At 41.7% G+C, this 17,878-nt stretch overlaps 1 protein-coding gene across 3 annotated transcripts in view; it reads right to left on the bottom strand.

Annotated features, from left to right (window-relative positions):
- Positions 1–17,878, bottom strand: part of ZDHHC20 (zinc finger DHHC-type palmitoyltransferase 20) — a 130,395-nt gene that overhangs the window by 40,704 nt on the left and 71,813 nt on the right. For 2 of the 3 annotated variants that reach the window (XM_040340523.1, XM_040340524.1), the window contains exons 5-8: positions 10,620–10,689; positions 5,818–5,850; positions 5,616–5,736; positions 370–405 (exon numbers count right to left, since the gene is read on the bottom strand). In XM_040340523.1, coding sequence (XP_040196457.1) covers positions 370–405; positions 5,616–5,736; positions 5,818–5,850; positions 10,620–10,689 — 260 coding nt within the window. The remainder of the gene's footprint in view (positions 1–369; positions 406–5,615; positions 5,737–5,817; positions 5,851–10,619; positions 10,690–17,878) is intronic. The other variant, XM_040340525.1, reaches the window with a different exon arrangement.

Here is a 17,878-nt window from a genome sequence, read left to right as displayed (position 1 = left end):
TTAATTTTGGATAGCACAAGGGAAGGTCAGTTTTTTTTTCTGTCATGTGGCCAATTTTGGAGATTTTGCTTCACTCCCTGCCCATAGGCAAACAGGAAGTGGAAAAAAATCCCTGCAAATTAAGGGGACCCCCCCCCCCCAGAACTAGTGTCCCCATTGGAAGATTAACCCTCTATAACTTTTCCGGTGACAGCACAAAATGTGGTATTTTACAATAAAAACTGACAGGTGTCCTAGCTTCTCTGTATTCTACCCAAAAACGAAGAAAAAAAAAAGTTTTGCCTTTAGTTATACTTTAACATATACACTTTAAGAACTACTTGTAGGATCTTGGATGGACATTCATAAATCACTGGCTGAATATTTTACCTGGGGACAAGACTCTTCAGATTTGCTGCGGCAAAGCTTTACGCAAACAGAGAGAATTCATTAGACATTTTAATGGTTTGATCAGCAGATGGCAGTATGATGATGTATGAGAGACGTAAATGTGATACAAGATTTAATTCCACATCTGCTGCTAGGGGCTTCCAGCACACGTTGCAGATGCAGCCATTAGAATTCCCCACTATCCTAAAAGTAGGGAATAATTCCTTTATTTTTTGGATTTGCGAAGGAAGGACATATTGGGATGAACACAATTTCCAAATCCCTGTTTTTCCAGTTGAATAAAATTGTGAAAAAAATGGAAAGATCACAAGGAAACCAACAAAGCTGATATAGGTCACTATGCAATTCTTTTCTATAAGATTAAGCTGAATTATGACTGGCCATTTTTTTTTAAGCAACTTGGTTCTGTTAAAATGAGCTGTGCCATGTTATACAGAGTGGTTCATCTATTGTGCCCGGCAGGAAAATATACATCTGTAAGGTCAGATAGGCGATGAGAGATGGTGTGAAAGCACAAAACATCAGCCTTTACTAAAATACACAACACGTAAAAGACAAAGCATGATATATAGAATTATAAGCAAGTTATTATTAATCAAAATAGGTGAAAACAAATGTAGCGTCAATCTACAAATTCACAGTAGCGCAATGATAAAATGTGTATAGACATAAAAATACCAATAGTGTCCATATTCAAAAAATGAATAAATCAAAAGTCCATTGTGAAAAACTGTTGCAAATTTAAACTACCAAGAATCACCATAAATCCTTCACCAAAGTGATCAAGTGCCATTTCCACACCCTTATAGAATGAAGCTAACCAGATTGTATAGATTTAAATCACATATGCAATGAATCTTGCTTAAACAGATGACAGTCCAAAGCTCCGCTCAGATCTTTCCGGAATGAAAACAGATGATAGCTCCCTCCACATATAGAGATAAAATCAATACAGAGCCTCCAATAGTGAAAAAACCTCTAAGGTAACAATTTTAATTAAAAAAGTAATGATCTTACATCATAGTTAAAAATAATTAGCTTTTTGTTACATGCCGGGTGCCTAGGTGCTGCATCTAACGTCTCCTTGCCCGCACTCGCAGATCACACTCTCAGTGTAAAGATCCAGTTGCCGTGTAGCCACGTCTCCAACGTGATTTCTCACTTCCGACTTCCTCACAGGGGGTCAAGTCCGAAGTGACAAAAAACGTTGGAGACGTGGCTACATAGCAACTGGATCTTTACGATGAGAGTGCGATATTGAGTGTGGGCAAGGAGAAGTTTGAGATGCAGCACCTAGGCACCCGGCATTTAATAAAAAGCTATTTTTTTTAAACTGTGATGCAAGATCATTACTTTTTTTCATTATAATTGTTATCTTAGCGGTTTTTACACTATTGGAGGCTCTGTGTTGATTTTATCTCCACATGTGGAGAGAGCCATTTTCAGTCTGGAAAGATCTGAGCGGGCTGTCATCTGTTTAAGCAAGATTCATTGCATATGCGATTGAAATCTATACAATCTGGTGAGCCTCATTCTATAAGGGTGTGGAACTGGCACTTGATCACTTTGGTCAAGGATTTATGGTGATTCTTAGTAGTTTAAATTTGCAACAGTTTTTCACAATGGATTTTTGATTTATTCATTTTTTTGATGTGGACATTTTTTGAATATGGACACTATTTTATTTATTGATATTTTTATGTCTATACACATTTTTTCATTGCACTACTGTGAATTTGTAGACTGACACTACATTTGTTTTTACCTATTTTGCATATTATTTTATTTTAAGTAGCAGCACTTTATATTGTATTGATTTTTATTGTTCTTTATTGTGCAGTGCTTATTTGATATGTTATTATTATAATAGTAACGGTATGCCTTATTTAAAAAAAAAAAAAAAAGATCCCTCTTTAGATGGAGAGTAATAGCAATGGAATTCCATCCCTTAAAGCCCGAAACAGAGCGCTATTCACTTTTCTGCAACTAGGAAAATACAACTCCAATTCCAAAAAAGATTGAAAGGTGTGTAAAATCTACATACAGAAATAGAAGGGACAATGTAAATTAAACAGTGTGGGTTTAGTATCACTTTAAATATATCATCTTCGACAGTGGGGAAAATTATTTGATCCCCTGCAGATTTTAGAAGTTTGCCCAGTTACAAAGAAATGGAGGGTCTATCATTTATATCATAGGTGTATTTTAAATGATAGAGACAGAATATTATGATATGAATGTTATAAATTGAGTTTTAGTTCAGTGAGTAATATAAGTAATTGATCCCCAAGCAAAACATGACATAGTACTTGGTGGAGAAAGCAAGCACAGAGGTAAAACGTTTCTTGTAGTTGGTGACCAGGTTTTCACACATCTCAGGAGCGATTTTGGTCCTCTCTTCTTTACAGATCTTCTCTAAATCGTTAGGGTTCTTAGGTGTCCCTTGACAATTCAAATTTTCAACTTCCTCCATACATTTTCTATAGGAAACTGGCGAGGTCACTGCATGATCTTAATGTGCTCTTCTTGAGCCACTTTGTTGCCTTGGTGGTATGTTTTGGGTCATTGTCATGCTGGAAAACCCATTCACGACCCATCTTCAGTGTTTTGGCTGAGGGAAGAAGGTTCCCATTCAAGATTTTACAATATATGGCCCTGTATATTGGCCTTAATGTCAAGGAGCTCAATTATGGTCTCATCTGGCCACAGCACTTTCTCTCAATCATATAGACAGCCCTCAAAATTTCCACTCGCCTACTAGCATTTGGCGAGTGGATTTAAGCTGGGGGCGAGTGATGACAGGGCTGCATGACCAATCTCCCTCCAATCTGTGCCTACACTTAGAGCCCCGATGAGATTGGCGGCCGAAGAGGAAAGGTGCATGCTTGGGAAAAGTAGTCTGGTGAGCCGTGCACAGCAGAGCAGTACACAGGTGCTCTCCTTACAATTCTCATTAAGCCATGGGACCTAACAGTATGACCTCTCTGAGCCTGCCCCCCTCCCCCAGACCCCGACCAATGTAGCTGGAGAGCAGAAAGTAATGAGTGAGGTGGAGGATTGCAAAAATTACCACTCCGGTGCAGCGCTCACTGAAAGTTGCCCTGACATGAGAGCGGCAGCCGTCCTGTTTGTGCAGTTTTCTTCTCCTTGTGCTCTATGTAAGTGTCCAACAGTTTAGCCTGAGCACTGTGAGCAGACTGGTCTCAATGTGTTCTGTGCGCTGTCAGTGTGCGCTGTGCTATGGTGTCAATGGATGTGCAGTTGTGTGGATCTCAGCGCTGGATTGTACTCCCTCCCGCTGTGCTGCAGCTCCTCTCCTCTCTGCCAGCCTGAATAAAAGGGGGAAGTGGGGACATGCAAACGTGGAGCCGCACACACAGGCTCCTGATGATGAGATGAATGGGAGAGAGAGAGAGGATGGATGGGAGTTGCAGAGGAGACAGCAAGACAATGGGGAAGAGACCCAGTTCTAGTGCCCTGTCCTTCTGGTCTGCCCCCAGTGCCCTGTCCCTCTGGTCTGCCCCCAGTGCCCTGTCCCTCTGGTCTGCCTCCAGTGCCCTGTCCCATTTTGTTAAAGTTGTTGTTGGTAATATTTAATTTTGTAACTTGATTCTGCATAAAACATTGTCATTCCATGAGATAATCTACGAGGGCGCGTTTACGGGTGCAATTGGGCGCAGGGCAGTGTATGAATTAGGTGGGGCAACTGGTGGCGAGTAACTCTTGAGGCCTGGCTAGTAGCTCAGGACTTGAAATTTTGAGCCCTGATATAGATGTTCATTGGCAAACATCAGACGGCCTATACATGTGGCTTCTTGAGGGGGGACCATGCAGGCACTGCAAGATTTCAATCCATGGCAGGGTATTGTGTTACCAGAGGTTTGTATGGTAACTGTTGTCCCGACTGACGTGAGATCATTCACAAGCTCCTTCCGTGTAGTTCTGGGCTAAACCCTCATTTTTCTCATGATCATCCTTACCCCATAAGGCAAAATCTTGCTTGGAGCTCCAGGACAAAGGTGATTGATGGCTATTTTGTATTTCTTCCATTTGCAAATAATCGCTCCAACAGTTGTCTCCTTCTCACTAAGCTTCTTGCTGATGGTCTTGTATCCCATTTCAGCCTTGTGTAGGTCTACAATCTTGTTCCTAATGTCCTTGGACAGCTCTGTTGTCTTGTCCATGATGGTTAGGTTTAATTGGGAGAAAGATTCTGTGGCCAAGTTTCTTTTATACACATAATGAGTTTTCGTTTGGAACACCTTCTTAAAATTGATAGGACTTATCTGTGTACCACATGAGCACATACTGTAGCCAGTCTGTGGGAGCCAGAATAATTGTTGGCTGGTAGGGGACCAAATATTTATTTTTACTCACGGAACTGCAACTCAATTTTTAACATTTATATCTTATTTTTTTATTTTTTAAGAATTTTGTCTTTATTATTTAAAATACACCTATGATAAAAAAAATTATAGAACCTTAATTTCTTTAAAAGTGGGCAAATTTACCAAATCTGCAGGGGATTAAAAAAAAATCCTCACTGTACAGCACAGAATATCATCAAAAGATTCAGAGAATCTGGAGAATTTGTTGTGCGCAAGGGACAAAACTGAAACACAATATTGAATACCCGTGATCTTTGGGCCCTCAGATGACACTGCATTAAAACCAGGCATGCTTCTGTGATGGACATTATACTAAATGGGCTCAGGAATACTTCCAAAATTCACTGTATCATAAGCTCAGGCGAGAATGGAACAAAAGTCCTCCCCAAAACTGCAGCAACTGGTCTCTTTAGTTCCCAGACAATTACAGAGTGTTATTAAAAGAAGAACGGATGCTATGCTGTGGTAAACATGGCCCCGTTCCAACTTTATAGGAATTGGGGTTCTACGGACAGCTTTTTCTTGCCCTGTTCCAACTCTTTTGAAACTTGTTGCTGCCATCAATTTCAAAATTACATATTTTTTCTCAAAATTGTACATCTTCTCAGTTTAAACATTTAATATGTTTTCTATTTTCAATTATGAATAAAATATAGGTTTATGAGATTTGCAAATCAGTGTTTTTGGTTTTTATGTAGATTTTACACAGCGTTCTAACATTTTGGAATTGGGGTTGTACAAAAGATTTCAAAGCAAAAGCAATTCTCTTTTTTCTGTCAGTGAATATTCATGAAAATTCCCTGGAACATTAAGCAACATTGGGAGTTAACCCCTTACCGTCCAAAAGCGAATGAAATACTGCAGCACTGTGGCAGCAATAAATAAGCAGTAGAACAAGGAGTACATGAGAAACAGCAGGAAGAATTTGTAATTCGAAAATCCCACACAGGTATTCACCCTGCATTAAAAAAAAGAACAAGTAAAACCAGTGCACAGCATATAAAGCACACATAAAAAAAAGTAAATCGACTGTACCTACCAAGGGCAATGATGATCCATCTTCAGCACACACCTGAAAGACACATTTCAAAGTAAGATACCAGAGACAAAATGCATGCCTTCCCTGATAATAAACTTTGTGATGGAACATTTTGTTGTTTAGGAACTAAAAGCTACTGAAGAAGTGAAAAGGAAAAAAAAAGTTCTGTATTATCTAGGCTTATTGTTAAAGTGGAGGTTTTTCAGAGTATGTGTGGCTTGTATAAGATTTTTGGGTTGTGGGATAACCGCAGGTACAGACAAATAACACTGGACTCTACCGGCTGCTGAACCGATATCAGACTTCCATAAAACCCGTTGTCAAGGCTCACAACTAGTTCATGTCCTGTGGATATCTGCCAGGGCAGCAATGCTGAGACACCAAATTATTTCACCTGCACATATGTGAGGTTACCTGCAATACATGTACTGTTTTTCAAGGGGCTTCAAGGGGTCCAACTCCCCTTTTACCCGAATTTTGGGATTATCCTCAAAACACACTCCCACATGTCCAATGAACCCAGTGTTGCCCTTCTGTAAACCGCCATTGCACGTTGGGTCTGGTGCCACCTTCTTTTTTGCCGACGCTATGGGGAGCCAGCTGTCTCTTTCAGGTTCCTGCATTTGGTCCCCTGATGATGTACAAAATATGAGCAGGGTGTTTATAGCTCAGAAGCTTCCTGGAATACATAAAGTGAGTATCCCAGGAGGCTTTGGGCAGCTACGACATCCTTATTGCCTAAAGGATAAAACTGGAAGCGTGGTCTGAGTACTGCAAAAAAGGCATTTCCACCCCCACCTCCACAAAAAAAAATTAATCTGCAATTTATTTTAATGAAGGGGAAAAATACATATTTTTGACAGACAAAAACGGTCAAAACGGACAATGATCTATCTTAATGTCCCCTTCAGTCCCGCGTATTTTCCAGTCAATTCTGTCAGTCCTTCTGTTGCGACGTCATTTACTGTACTGGCCCAGCAACACCACAGCTTCTGCGTGGTTGTGGCCCTCGGATTTGTTTCTTCCCATTCAGTTTAGGGATTAGGTGATTACTGCATGCCTCATAATACAGGGACACACAGGATTTCCCTTTTGTGTCTCCCAACCTAGATATAATCCCACACCTTAGATACATGACAACGCGGCATAGGAATGTCTTTAGAGCCCACCCACTGTCGGGACAGGATATAGAGCTTGTAAGGGAATGACAGCCACATGACCCAAAATAACAATAACATTGAAACAATGTGATTACAGACTTGCCTTATTCTTTAAAGCCAGGTTAAAAAACAGTGACGTAGAAAGCACAGACACCCTGACAGAGCTAATGAAAGAAATTATAACGGCTTGAAATCCTTTTACTTTAAGGGCTCTTTCACACAGAGCGGACCGTTTCTGGGTCCGCTCTGTGTGTCTGTTGGCTCAGCGGGGATCCCCGCTGAGCTGTCGGCGGATAGGGCGGTCCCCGCACACAGTGCAGAGACCGCCCTGTCTCAGCTCCGCTCTGCCCTATGGGGAACCGGATGCAGACGGAGCGTCTGTCCGTCTGCATCAGTTCCGTTCCGCCGGACGGAAGAAAAATAGGGTTTTCTTCCGTCCGAAAACCGGATCCCCGACGGACGCGGACGTTAGCGGATGCTCCATCCGCTAACGGACGCGATCCCATAGGGATGTATTACAAGTCCGTTAACGGACTTGTAATAACGGACAGGCGGAGCGGACGTCTGAAAGGGGCCTTACTTAACAAGCAGTAGATTTGACTGCTCAATCACACCATGTATAGAGACCTGGGTTTTCTGCACCTGTAACATGCAGGTCTCAGCACTGCACTGCTCCTTCACTGCCCAGCAAAACCGACAACGGCCCGCACATGAAAAAGGGGTGTTTTAGCGTGTGGACAGGGTAAACGGGCCCCTAAAGCCTTGTACACACAAGAAAATCGGATGACAAATACAACTTTCAGATCGAACATAGAATAATCTGATTGCTGGTACACAGCTTTCGAGAGCCAAAATTATCCGAAGGGACAAACACGAACATGTTTCTAGTACAATATCAAAACTAATGATTTTCATTTATTCAGTACAATATTCGTCAGAGGAAAAAAAAATTTAGTGAACAAGACTGCTCGAAAATTAAAAAATACATTAAAATACAACACAACACATTACATCACTTCTGAAATTGCTTTCTAACAAGAATTTTCGTAACTTTAGTATCCTCTTCATTTTCGATATGAGACTAGCATGCAAAATAAAATAAAAAAGATCATTTGGCCGATATTCTCATTGAGTGTAAGAGGCTTAAAATCCATCTTTATATCAGAGGTCCTTAGCATCCCTGCTGAACAACTGCTGATATGAAATCAAAACTATGAGACAAGCCACACAGAAACTGTATTGTTTTTTTCAGCAGACTGATAAAGTGTACTGAAGGACAGCAACAGTAAGACCCCTTTTCACACTAAGGCGCTAGAAAACTGCCCATAAAACGCCAGGCGCTTTTGCAGCGTGTGTTTTTTTCTTTAAGGTCATGTGACTCAAAAGAACCATTTTGAGGCAATTTTGAATCGCTTCCTAATTGTTTCAATGGAGAGGGGGGGGCGATTTTGAGGCGCTTTAAGCGCTGCAAACATGCTTGCAGGACTTTTTTTTACCTATCCGCCAGCGTACCGCCCCAGTGTGAAAGAATCCATTGAAATTAATTGGAAGCAATTTTCAGGAGCTTTTCAGGTGCTTTTTGTAGCGCAAAAACGCCTCAGTGTGAAAGGGGTCTAAGAACCACTATGCAACACTGCAATGAGGGAAGAGTCATCTGAATAAGTAACCAGCAAACATAACTAAAGCCCCTTTCACACTGGGGTGGTGGGCATGTTGGCCGCTAGCGGGGCGCTTTTACAACCCGCTAGCGGCCAAGAAAGGGTTAAAACCACCACAAAGCGCCGCTGCAGTGGTGCTTTACCGGCGGTATAGCCGCGGTGCCCATTCATTTCAATAGGCAGGAGTGGTGGAGGAACGGTATATACACACCGCTCCAAAGATGCTGCTATCAGGACTTTCTTTTAATATCCTGCTAGCACACCGCTCCAGTGTGAAAGCCCTCGGAGCTTTCACACTGGAGAGACAGCAGCGGCTCTTTCAGGGCGCTTTTCAGGCGCCATTTTTAGCGTTATAGCACCTGCAAAGTGCCTCAGTGTGAAAGGGATCTAACCCCACTATGTACATATAGTGTGTGTGTATATACACACACACACACACACACACACACACACACTGTATGTGTATATGTATATAATTTTTTGTAACCTATTAACTGCTTGCCGACCAGCCGCCGCAGTTTTAAGGCGGCAGGTCGGTTCTGCTGGTAGCTATACGTCACCTCGCCCAGCAGCCAATAGAGGCGTGCGCGCCCCCGCTCGTCCCTGACTCCCGTGCGCGTGACCGGCGGTTGCGATTGCGCATTACAGAGCGAGGACCAGGAGCCGTGTGTGTAAACACACAGCTCCTGGTCCTGTCAGGGGAGAAGTGCCTGACCAAGTGCAATGTATGAACAGCGATCAGTCATTTCCCCTAGTGAGGCCATCCCCCTACAGTTAGAACACACCCAGGGAACATACTTAACCCCTTCCCTGCCAGTGGCATTTTTATAGTAATCAATACATTTTTATAGCACTGATCGCTATAAAAATGCCAATGGTCTCAAAAATGTGTCAAAAGTGTCCGCCATAATGTCGCAGTACCGGGGAAAAAAAAAAATCGCTGATCGCCGCCATTACTAGTAAAAAAATATATATTAATAAAAATGCCATAAAACTACCCCCTATTTTGTAAACGCTATAACTTTTGGGCAAACCAACCAATAAACGCTTATTGCAAATTTTTTTACAAAAAATATGTAGAAGAATACTTATCGGCCTAAACTGAGGAAAACATTTTTTTTTATATATTTTTGGGAGGATATTTATTATGATAAAAAGTAAAAAACCGTCTGCGTGTAGCACCTACTTTGTTAAAATCCACTATAGCAAGTGCAGGCTCAGCTTGTTCTCTCAATTGCCCCAGTGAAACAACGTCACTTCCTGTAGCTCTGCCTTTACGTACTTTTTGTTATGGCATCATCAGGGGGTGTACATCGAGGCATAGCTACTGGAAAACCCACACTGTATGTATGTATGTATGTATGTATGTATGTATATATATATATATATATATATATATATATATATATATATATATATATATACACACACATACACATACACACACACACATTTTTTATACATAAATTGCTTTTAGAATACAATTGTGCTTGATAATAATTTACTTTAAAACAAATTGCATCACATATGCATGAATATAAAAAATAAAAAAAAAGGAAAATCTCAGCAAGAATTATTTTACTGAGCTAACATTTGACAGCGAAATGTAGACAAGATCAAAAACAATTGCACAGAAAAGTGATCTTTCAGTATTTTATGATGTACTCTATACTGCCCTCAATAGTTATCAACAAATTAGCAATTGCAAAGATAAAAGTGCAGAAGAGGCGGCCGTATCATAGACAACAGTGTAACATACGTGCATCTAAAGCCAAAACCTAATAGATAAACTATCTAAGAGGAGATATCCATCACTTTCAGAAAATTTTCTCTACATAAAACACAGTTGACAAAAAGCAAAAACAGTTTTAAACATTTTGTAATCCATCCAAAAAATAAGAATAATTGAATCTCTTTGTCTAACAACTTCATCAGTTGCTACATGTGTATTTTGAGAGAATATTTGAAAAGTATAAATACTTACACATCGCAGGTTGAACAATGGTGGCATCGGTCAGGTTTAATCAGTTGACATCTGTCGCAATACCTGATTGCTATATGAAAAGAAAACAGTAATTCATTAATATACATCTGGGTATCAAGATAACCTTGATTGCTTTCTATGAGCCGATTATTAAATTGAACTTGTGGGGGAAGTGATCAAGTGAACTAGCGGCTTTAGAAGAGTTGTATTATGGTTCCCTCCCCTTTTACCTGAAAGCGCCTATGCTAATGTTAACTTTCTCATATGTGGAATTTTGACTGCCAATCCACCATGCAGCAATGACCACATTTGTCCACAAGTCGCTAAGGCCAGGCATTGCATTTGTGCCGAGGGGATGGGGGACAGGTATCGATGTCCAATACCTTAGAAAGCTATTGCCAGACCTGGGCATTACTACATTCCATTGTAGAGGTGCTTAAATTGTAGAAAAATTAAAATTAAAACGGCTGTGTACCCATTAATACATCATTAATTGCATTTTGAAATGGAAGCAGTGCAAGTACCTCAATTTGATCTGGCATCAGTCTCATGTAGTCTCTGCATAGGAGGGTAGCAGTGCAAGTGGAAGAATCAGCACAAGGAACCAATCAGTTCATGTGCTGACAGGGAGCATGGTGACAGGAAGAGAATCCAGAGTGACAGAGACATGAGCTGTATTTCTTTTCACTGTCCAGTCACCGGCTTGAAAATTCAAGGACAACCTGGGCTCAGATGCAATAGGTTGAACGATGCTGGCCATCAGACTGAAGGCAAATGCTTGCAGAATAAAAGTACTGCAGGGGGAAACTTTGGAATGAAGTGAATATTGCAGCAATTGCTTGTTGTGTTATTTTATTTTTTGAAGGGTGGACACATAAGGCAAAAGGTAGAACAACATAGGTTGAAAGCTAAAGCTGCTAGCTTACTCCCCCCCCCCCCATTACTGTGCCATAATAAACAAGTATTTATTGTACATTCTAATCACACAGGAAAATATTTTAGATAAATTAATTCCTATCATTTGGGCAGCTTCCATCATGTAATTTATCTTAAAAAAAATAAAAATCACCCATGAACAGGCCCCGAGACCAGCCTGCAAAACTACATTCCAGTGTACATCTGGTTCCGTGTTGACTACACGTCAAAGCTGTGCCGACATACATTGATTCACAAGGAAAAAGCCAGAGTCATACGGCGATTAGGGATAAATACTAGTCATGAGAAGACCCTGGAGGCTATAAAACTCCACACACTTACTCAATTGTAAAATACAGTCCAAAAACAAATGGAAAATGAGGGTAAGGAAAAGTGATGTTCAGCAATGGACTCCAAGAAAACGATTTTTTATGATAAGTACAAAACCCCTTCAACCTAATCTAGCATCTGCCAATACAGACACATTAAAGCGGAGTTCCACCCAGAAATGGAACTTCCGCTTATCCGGTTCCTCCCCCTGTCTGGTGTCACAATTGCCACCTTGCAGGGGGAGTCTTTGACAGGTATCCTTTCCCACTTCCGGGAGTCCGGGCTACGGACCGTGACATCAGCGCGGGGCTGCCTCCTCCTCCTCCCGTCCCCGGGCCAGTAGGAGAGAGGAGTGGGCCTCGCGAATGCGCAGTAGGGTTCCCGGCGTGAAGCCGAAAGGCTACACTGCCGGGTACACTTACCCAAAATTTGTAGTGCAGGGGCCTGCCTGATTGCATACAAATTAAAAGTGTTTAGGCTTGACATCATATTATATGGTTTTGATAAAACTAAAAGAAAATTGTACAAGCAGATTGAATAATGTACGGCCAGCCTTATTGAACATATCCACAGAAGACCAGGTTGCAGATTTGAAAGACTGAGGAGATTTGATTACGGACATCCAAAGAAGCACTTAAAGGGGTTGTAAAGTCTCACGGTTTTTCACCTTAACGCATTCTATGCATTAAGGTGGAAAACCTTCTGTGCTGCAGTTGCATGCCCAGCGTACCCCTTTTTCTTACCTCAGCCAATCCGTTCCAACGCTGTGCACGAGCCTAGCAACTCCAGCTGCTGTCTCGGTCCTCATTGGATAGATTGATAGCAGCAGGAGCCTTTGGCTCCAGCTTATGTCAATTAAATCCAGTGACACAGGGGCAGGTCTGACACGGGAGCGCGCCCACACGGGTGCCCCCAAGGAAAGTGGCTCTTCGTGGGGGCACTCAATGAAGAGGAGTCAGGAGAGCCACCGGGGTACACCAGAAGAGGAGGATTGTGGTGCTCTGTGCAAACCCTTGCACAGAGCAGGCAAGTATAACATGTTTGTTATTTAAAAAAAAAAAAAAAAAACACAAAAAACTTTTACAATCACTTTAAACAAGAAAAGGAAACACAATCTCACAATTCATAGGCCCACACAGCAGCAATTTGAATCCACTTTGAAATTGTTTATCTGTAAGATACAGAGCATCTACTGGGACCTTATAGAATAGAACAGACAGAGAATACCTCTAATTTAAAGGAACAGTGGGGAAAAGGGTAAACTTATTACATCGTGGCAATGTATATAGATCCCACCCGAGTCAACTAGTGTCAGACACATGGAACATAACCCCTTATATTCACAAAGGTGGGAAGCAGAGACAACTTGGGTGAAAAAGAAAGTCCTTGGTCTCACAAGAACCTTGCCTTATGTATGGTCAACAGGACAACAGTGATAAATCTTCTGACAGAAGTGATGATCACAAGGAAGTTTATCTTGTAAAAGTAACTGTTTGCGGGCGTTCTTGTGCATCATCTTTAGAAGAGGCTTCCTTCTGGGACGACAACCATGCAGACCAATTTGATGCAGTGTGCGGAGTATGGTCTGAGCACTGACAGGCTGACCCCCCACCCTTTCAACCTCTGCAGCAATGCTGGCAGCACTCATACGTCCATTTCCCAAAGATAAGCTCAGGATATGACACTGAGCGCGTGCACTTAACTTCTTTGGTCGACCATGGGGAGGCCTGTTCCGAGGGGAACCTGTCCTGTTAAATGGCTGTATTGTCTTGGCTGCCGCGACTGTGACATTGCGGCGGACAGATTGGACACTTTTGACACTATTTTGGGACCACTGACATTTATACAGCGATCTGTGCTATAAATATGCACCGATTACTGTATAAATGTCACTGGCAGGGAAGGAGTTAACACTAGGGGGCGATCAAGTGGTTAAATGTGTTACCTAGGGAGTGATTCTAACTGTGTGGGGGGGGGGGAGGGGACAAGCCTTTTTACTAGTGATTTTTCCCCCTCGGAAGTATAATACTGGCAATTTATGTAACCAGCAAATGTCATGTTTCCTTCACAATAAATGATACAAAAATAAGAAAAAACAATGAATGCATATATGTATAGCCACCACCTGGAAATGTTCACCTGATGGTCACAGCATGCCGTCTACATCCACCTTTTGTAGCATTTGTCAAATAGTTAACCCTGATGCCTGGCATATATAACACTATAATTTTACCTTTCTATATATCAAATAAATATTAATAGCACAGACAGCGAGGCAGTCAGACAATGCTTGATAGACGGCACAGAAATATAAATGGTTGTGTGTGTTTATGAGGTCAGTGACATCACAAAGTGTCATGAACCTCCAAACTGCAGCTGTGATCCTGGCACAGTCATCTCTCTGTTCTGCTCTCACTTGATGTGATGCCATATTCTCCAGCCTGCTCAGCTCTACAGCGAACAGTATATGTCTGCCAGTCTCTGTTAATTATATGGATAAAACTAAAAATCACAAAGTCAGCATCCATAAATCAGAAACAAAGCAGCTAATCATCATTAACAGACCACTAAAGCCAAAAAACAAAAGTCCATTTATGTATTACTACTAGCACTCATACAATATTATCAAAAAGTATTGGGATGCCTGCCTTTATACACACACACATTATATATATATATATATATATATATATATATATATATATATATATATATATATATATATATATATATATATATATATATATATATATATATATATATATGAACTCTAGTGGTTACTACAGGTAAGCCTATATTAAGGCCAACCTGTAGCTACCCCGGATATCTCCTAAACCTGCACATGCGTAGTGAAGCAATGGGGCGTGTGTGCCGTTACCAGCGGCGTCATCGCGGCTCTGGCTGATCACACTGCCAGGGCCCCGCGATACCTGGAAGTAACTCCGGGAGACATGTTGCAGGCCAAAGCAGTGTGCTGGGACTGCTGCGGGGGCTTCAAGCTAAGGTAAGTATATCATAATGAGCTAGTATGCTATGCATACTAGCTCGTTATGCATTTGTCTTGCAGGTTTTTTTTTTTGTTTGTTTGTTTTTCTGCCTGGGTTCACAACCACTTTAATGGCATCCCAGTCTTAGTCCGTAGGGTTCAATATTGAGTTGGCCCATCCTTTGCAGCTATCATTTTCTGGAGGGGGGATTATGGTGTGGGGTTGGGCTTGGCCCCTTATTTCCAGTAAAGGGAACTCCAAGACATTTGGACAATTTGATGCTTTCAACTTTTCGGGAACAGTTTGGGGATGGCCCCTTCGTGTTCAAACATGACTGCGCACCAGTGCACAAACAAGTTCCATAAAGACATGGATGAGCGAGTTTGGGGTGGAGGAACTTGACTGGCCTGCCTCAACCATACAGAACACTTTTGGGATGAGCCAGACCTTCTCTTCCACACCAGTGCCTGACCTCACAAATTAGCTTATGGAAGAATGGTCAAACATTCCCATAGACACACTCTTAAACCTTATGGACAGCCTTCCTAGAAGAGTTGAAGCCGTTGATAGCTGCAAAGGGTGGATCAACTCAATATTGAACCCTACAGACTAAGACTGGGATGCCATTAAAGTTTATGTGCATGTTAAGGCAGGTGTCCCAATACTTTTGGTAATATAGTGTATATTTAACTAAAAGGTTACAACATGTAAAAAAAAGGGATTAAAATATTTGATTTTACTGTGTTATCTACTGCTCTAGGTACAGGTGGATATAGGCACAGGTATCTGTGTCTGCAGCCAGGTCCCCCCCAAAGAAGATTAATCACCTAGGGCAAACATTTGCGCTTAATCTACAAAAAGAGGCTGGGAAGGCATGCTGTATAGTGGTCTTTTGAAGTTAGAGAAACAATACAATGCCTAATAACATACTATATTTATTTTAAAAAGGCACAGACATCATTTTATACATGCAATCAAGACACTACAACCCAGACCTTCCTCCTACATCCCTCAAACTGGACAGCTAATTCTCAATACCATCTCCTCTACTTTACAGCTAGCCTTTGCTTTCTCCACTGTATGGTTATTTTCATACATCCCATGATGTACAGCCAAAACAATGTCAAAACGCCTCAACTATAGAGCACCCATATACCTCCCATCTTTTATTGTGTAGCCAGGACCCTACTACCACCTTTACTGGGCAGTCAAAACCTTCCTACCTTCTCTACTTTGCAGTTAGGCCCAACCTACCTTCCCCATTGTAACACTCAATCTGTCTACTCTACTGTACAGTTAGACTCCACTTACCCCCCATGATCATTGTACAGATTGACCCATGCAAAGGAAGAAACGTATATGGACAGCCGCACTCCAGTAAGTCTAAAAAAGACGTGCCCTTTATTGGTTAAAAAGAAAATGCACTACAAAAATGTTTCATTTATAGCTATGACTAAGAATTGAGGTTCAATGTGAAACGCGTCAGCTGTTTATTTCCCACTGTATGCTGTTTTTTGTAAGGGAATTTTTTTTTTACCCAAAAAAGGGCACGTCTTTTTTAGACTTACTGGAGTGCGGCTGTCCATATACGTTTCTTCCTTTGCATGCTCTGTGCATTGCCAGCACCCGTTGGTTCCTGAGTGGACAGTGATTGCCTTAGATGCGCTCACCTGGAGCGGCAGTTTTCCCTATCTTACAGATTGACCCATCTATAAGTAAAACCGTGCCCATCCACCTTCTCTATTATACAATTGATCCTATGCACCACCTCTAGTGTACAGCTTAATCTTACCTACCTTCTATACTCTACGGCCAGGTCCCAACTACCTCCTTCACAGTACAGCTCGTCATACCTCCTACTTCCACTATAAAGTAAGGTCCCCACCCTTCATTCTCTAGTGCACAGCTTAGCACTACCTACCACCTTTACTGTAAATCTTGGCCCCAGCTATCTCTTCCTGTTGTGTTGCCCGTGTTCTGTCAAAAGAGCCAACTCGTCAAAATCTCCAATTACATCACTTCCTGTGATGCTCCAGCAGCAGTAATTGCAGATTTCGACAACTTGGCTGTTTTCACAGTACCCCAGCAGTGTATACACTATATAATGAAAGAACATTGTTAGTTTGCCCGCTACTAATGAACAACATGGCCACCTCCGAGGCGACAACTTCTTTACTCCTTAGCTGCTGTTCTGTCAGCACAGACAAGTCGTTGTGTACCATAGTGTATATGCTGCCGGTGTTCTGTGAAAAGAGCCATTGAAATCTGCAGGCGACACCTACCTCTTCTGTACCACCAGACCACACCTACTTCCTCAACTGTACCACCAGACTCCAGCTACTGCATCTACTGTGCCAACGACCTTCTTTACTGTACAGCTAGACCACAACCACTGCATAAAAGGACAGACAGTCCCCACTAACTTCTTCCTTTACACCCCTCCTACGTCTTACATGTTGCTAAATACCATACTGCACAACATGATCATCCGACCTACTTTTCCCACTCTGCCCAACCACACACCTCTTGGATATATATATCCTCCTCCTTCCTTTACTATAAAACCATAACCACCTTTCTAAATCACCCACACTAAGCAGCTCAGTTCCTTATTCTACTATCCCCATTACTATAAAGCCAAGATGATTGCTTATGTGATTTACTATACTGACAGACCCCTCCACTCTACTGCCCGCCCCCCTTGCATCATTCTACCTCCTATACTGTACAGCCAATACCGTCTCTTATAAATGTACAAGCAACGCCATTCTACTACATTGAAAGGCTAGATTTGCCCTACATTCAATATTATACAGACAAATTCATCTCATCTTCCCCAATACAGTGCTATGAACTCGTCTTACTGCAGCACAAAATCTTACAATGCAGCCTGCAAAGCATATGACCTTTACTGCAGTGCTATAACCAACCTACTGTAGACTCCCAATGCTGCTCCATTAAACGCAGCTGCAGATTTCCGAGTAACTGGTTTATTTATGTAAGGCCCTGCTCCACCCTGCACATGGT

Source organism: Rana temporaria, chromosome 2 (assembly GCF_905171775.1).
Source record: "Rana temporaria chromosome 2, aRanTem1.1, whole genome shotgun sequence".
Taxonomy (NCBI): Eukaryota; Metazoa; Chordata; class Amphibia; order Anura; family Ranidae; genus Rana; species Rana temporaria.
This window is presented reverse-complemented; position numbering and strand designations above follow the sequence as displayed.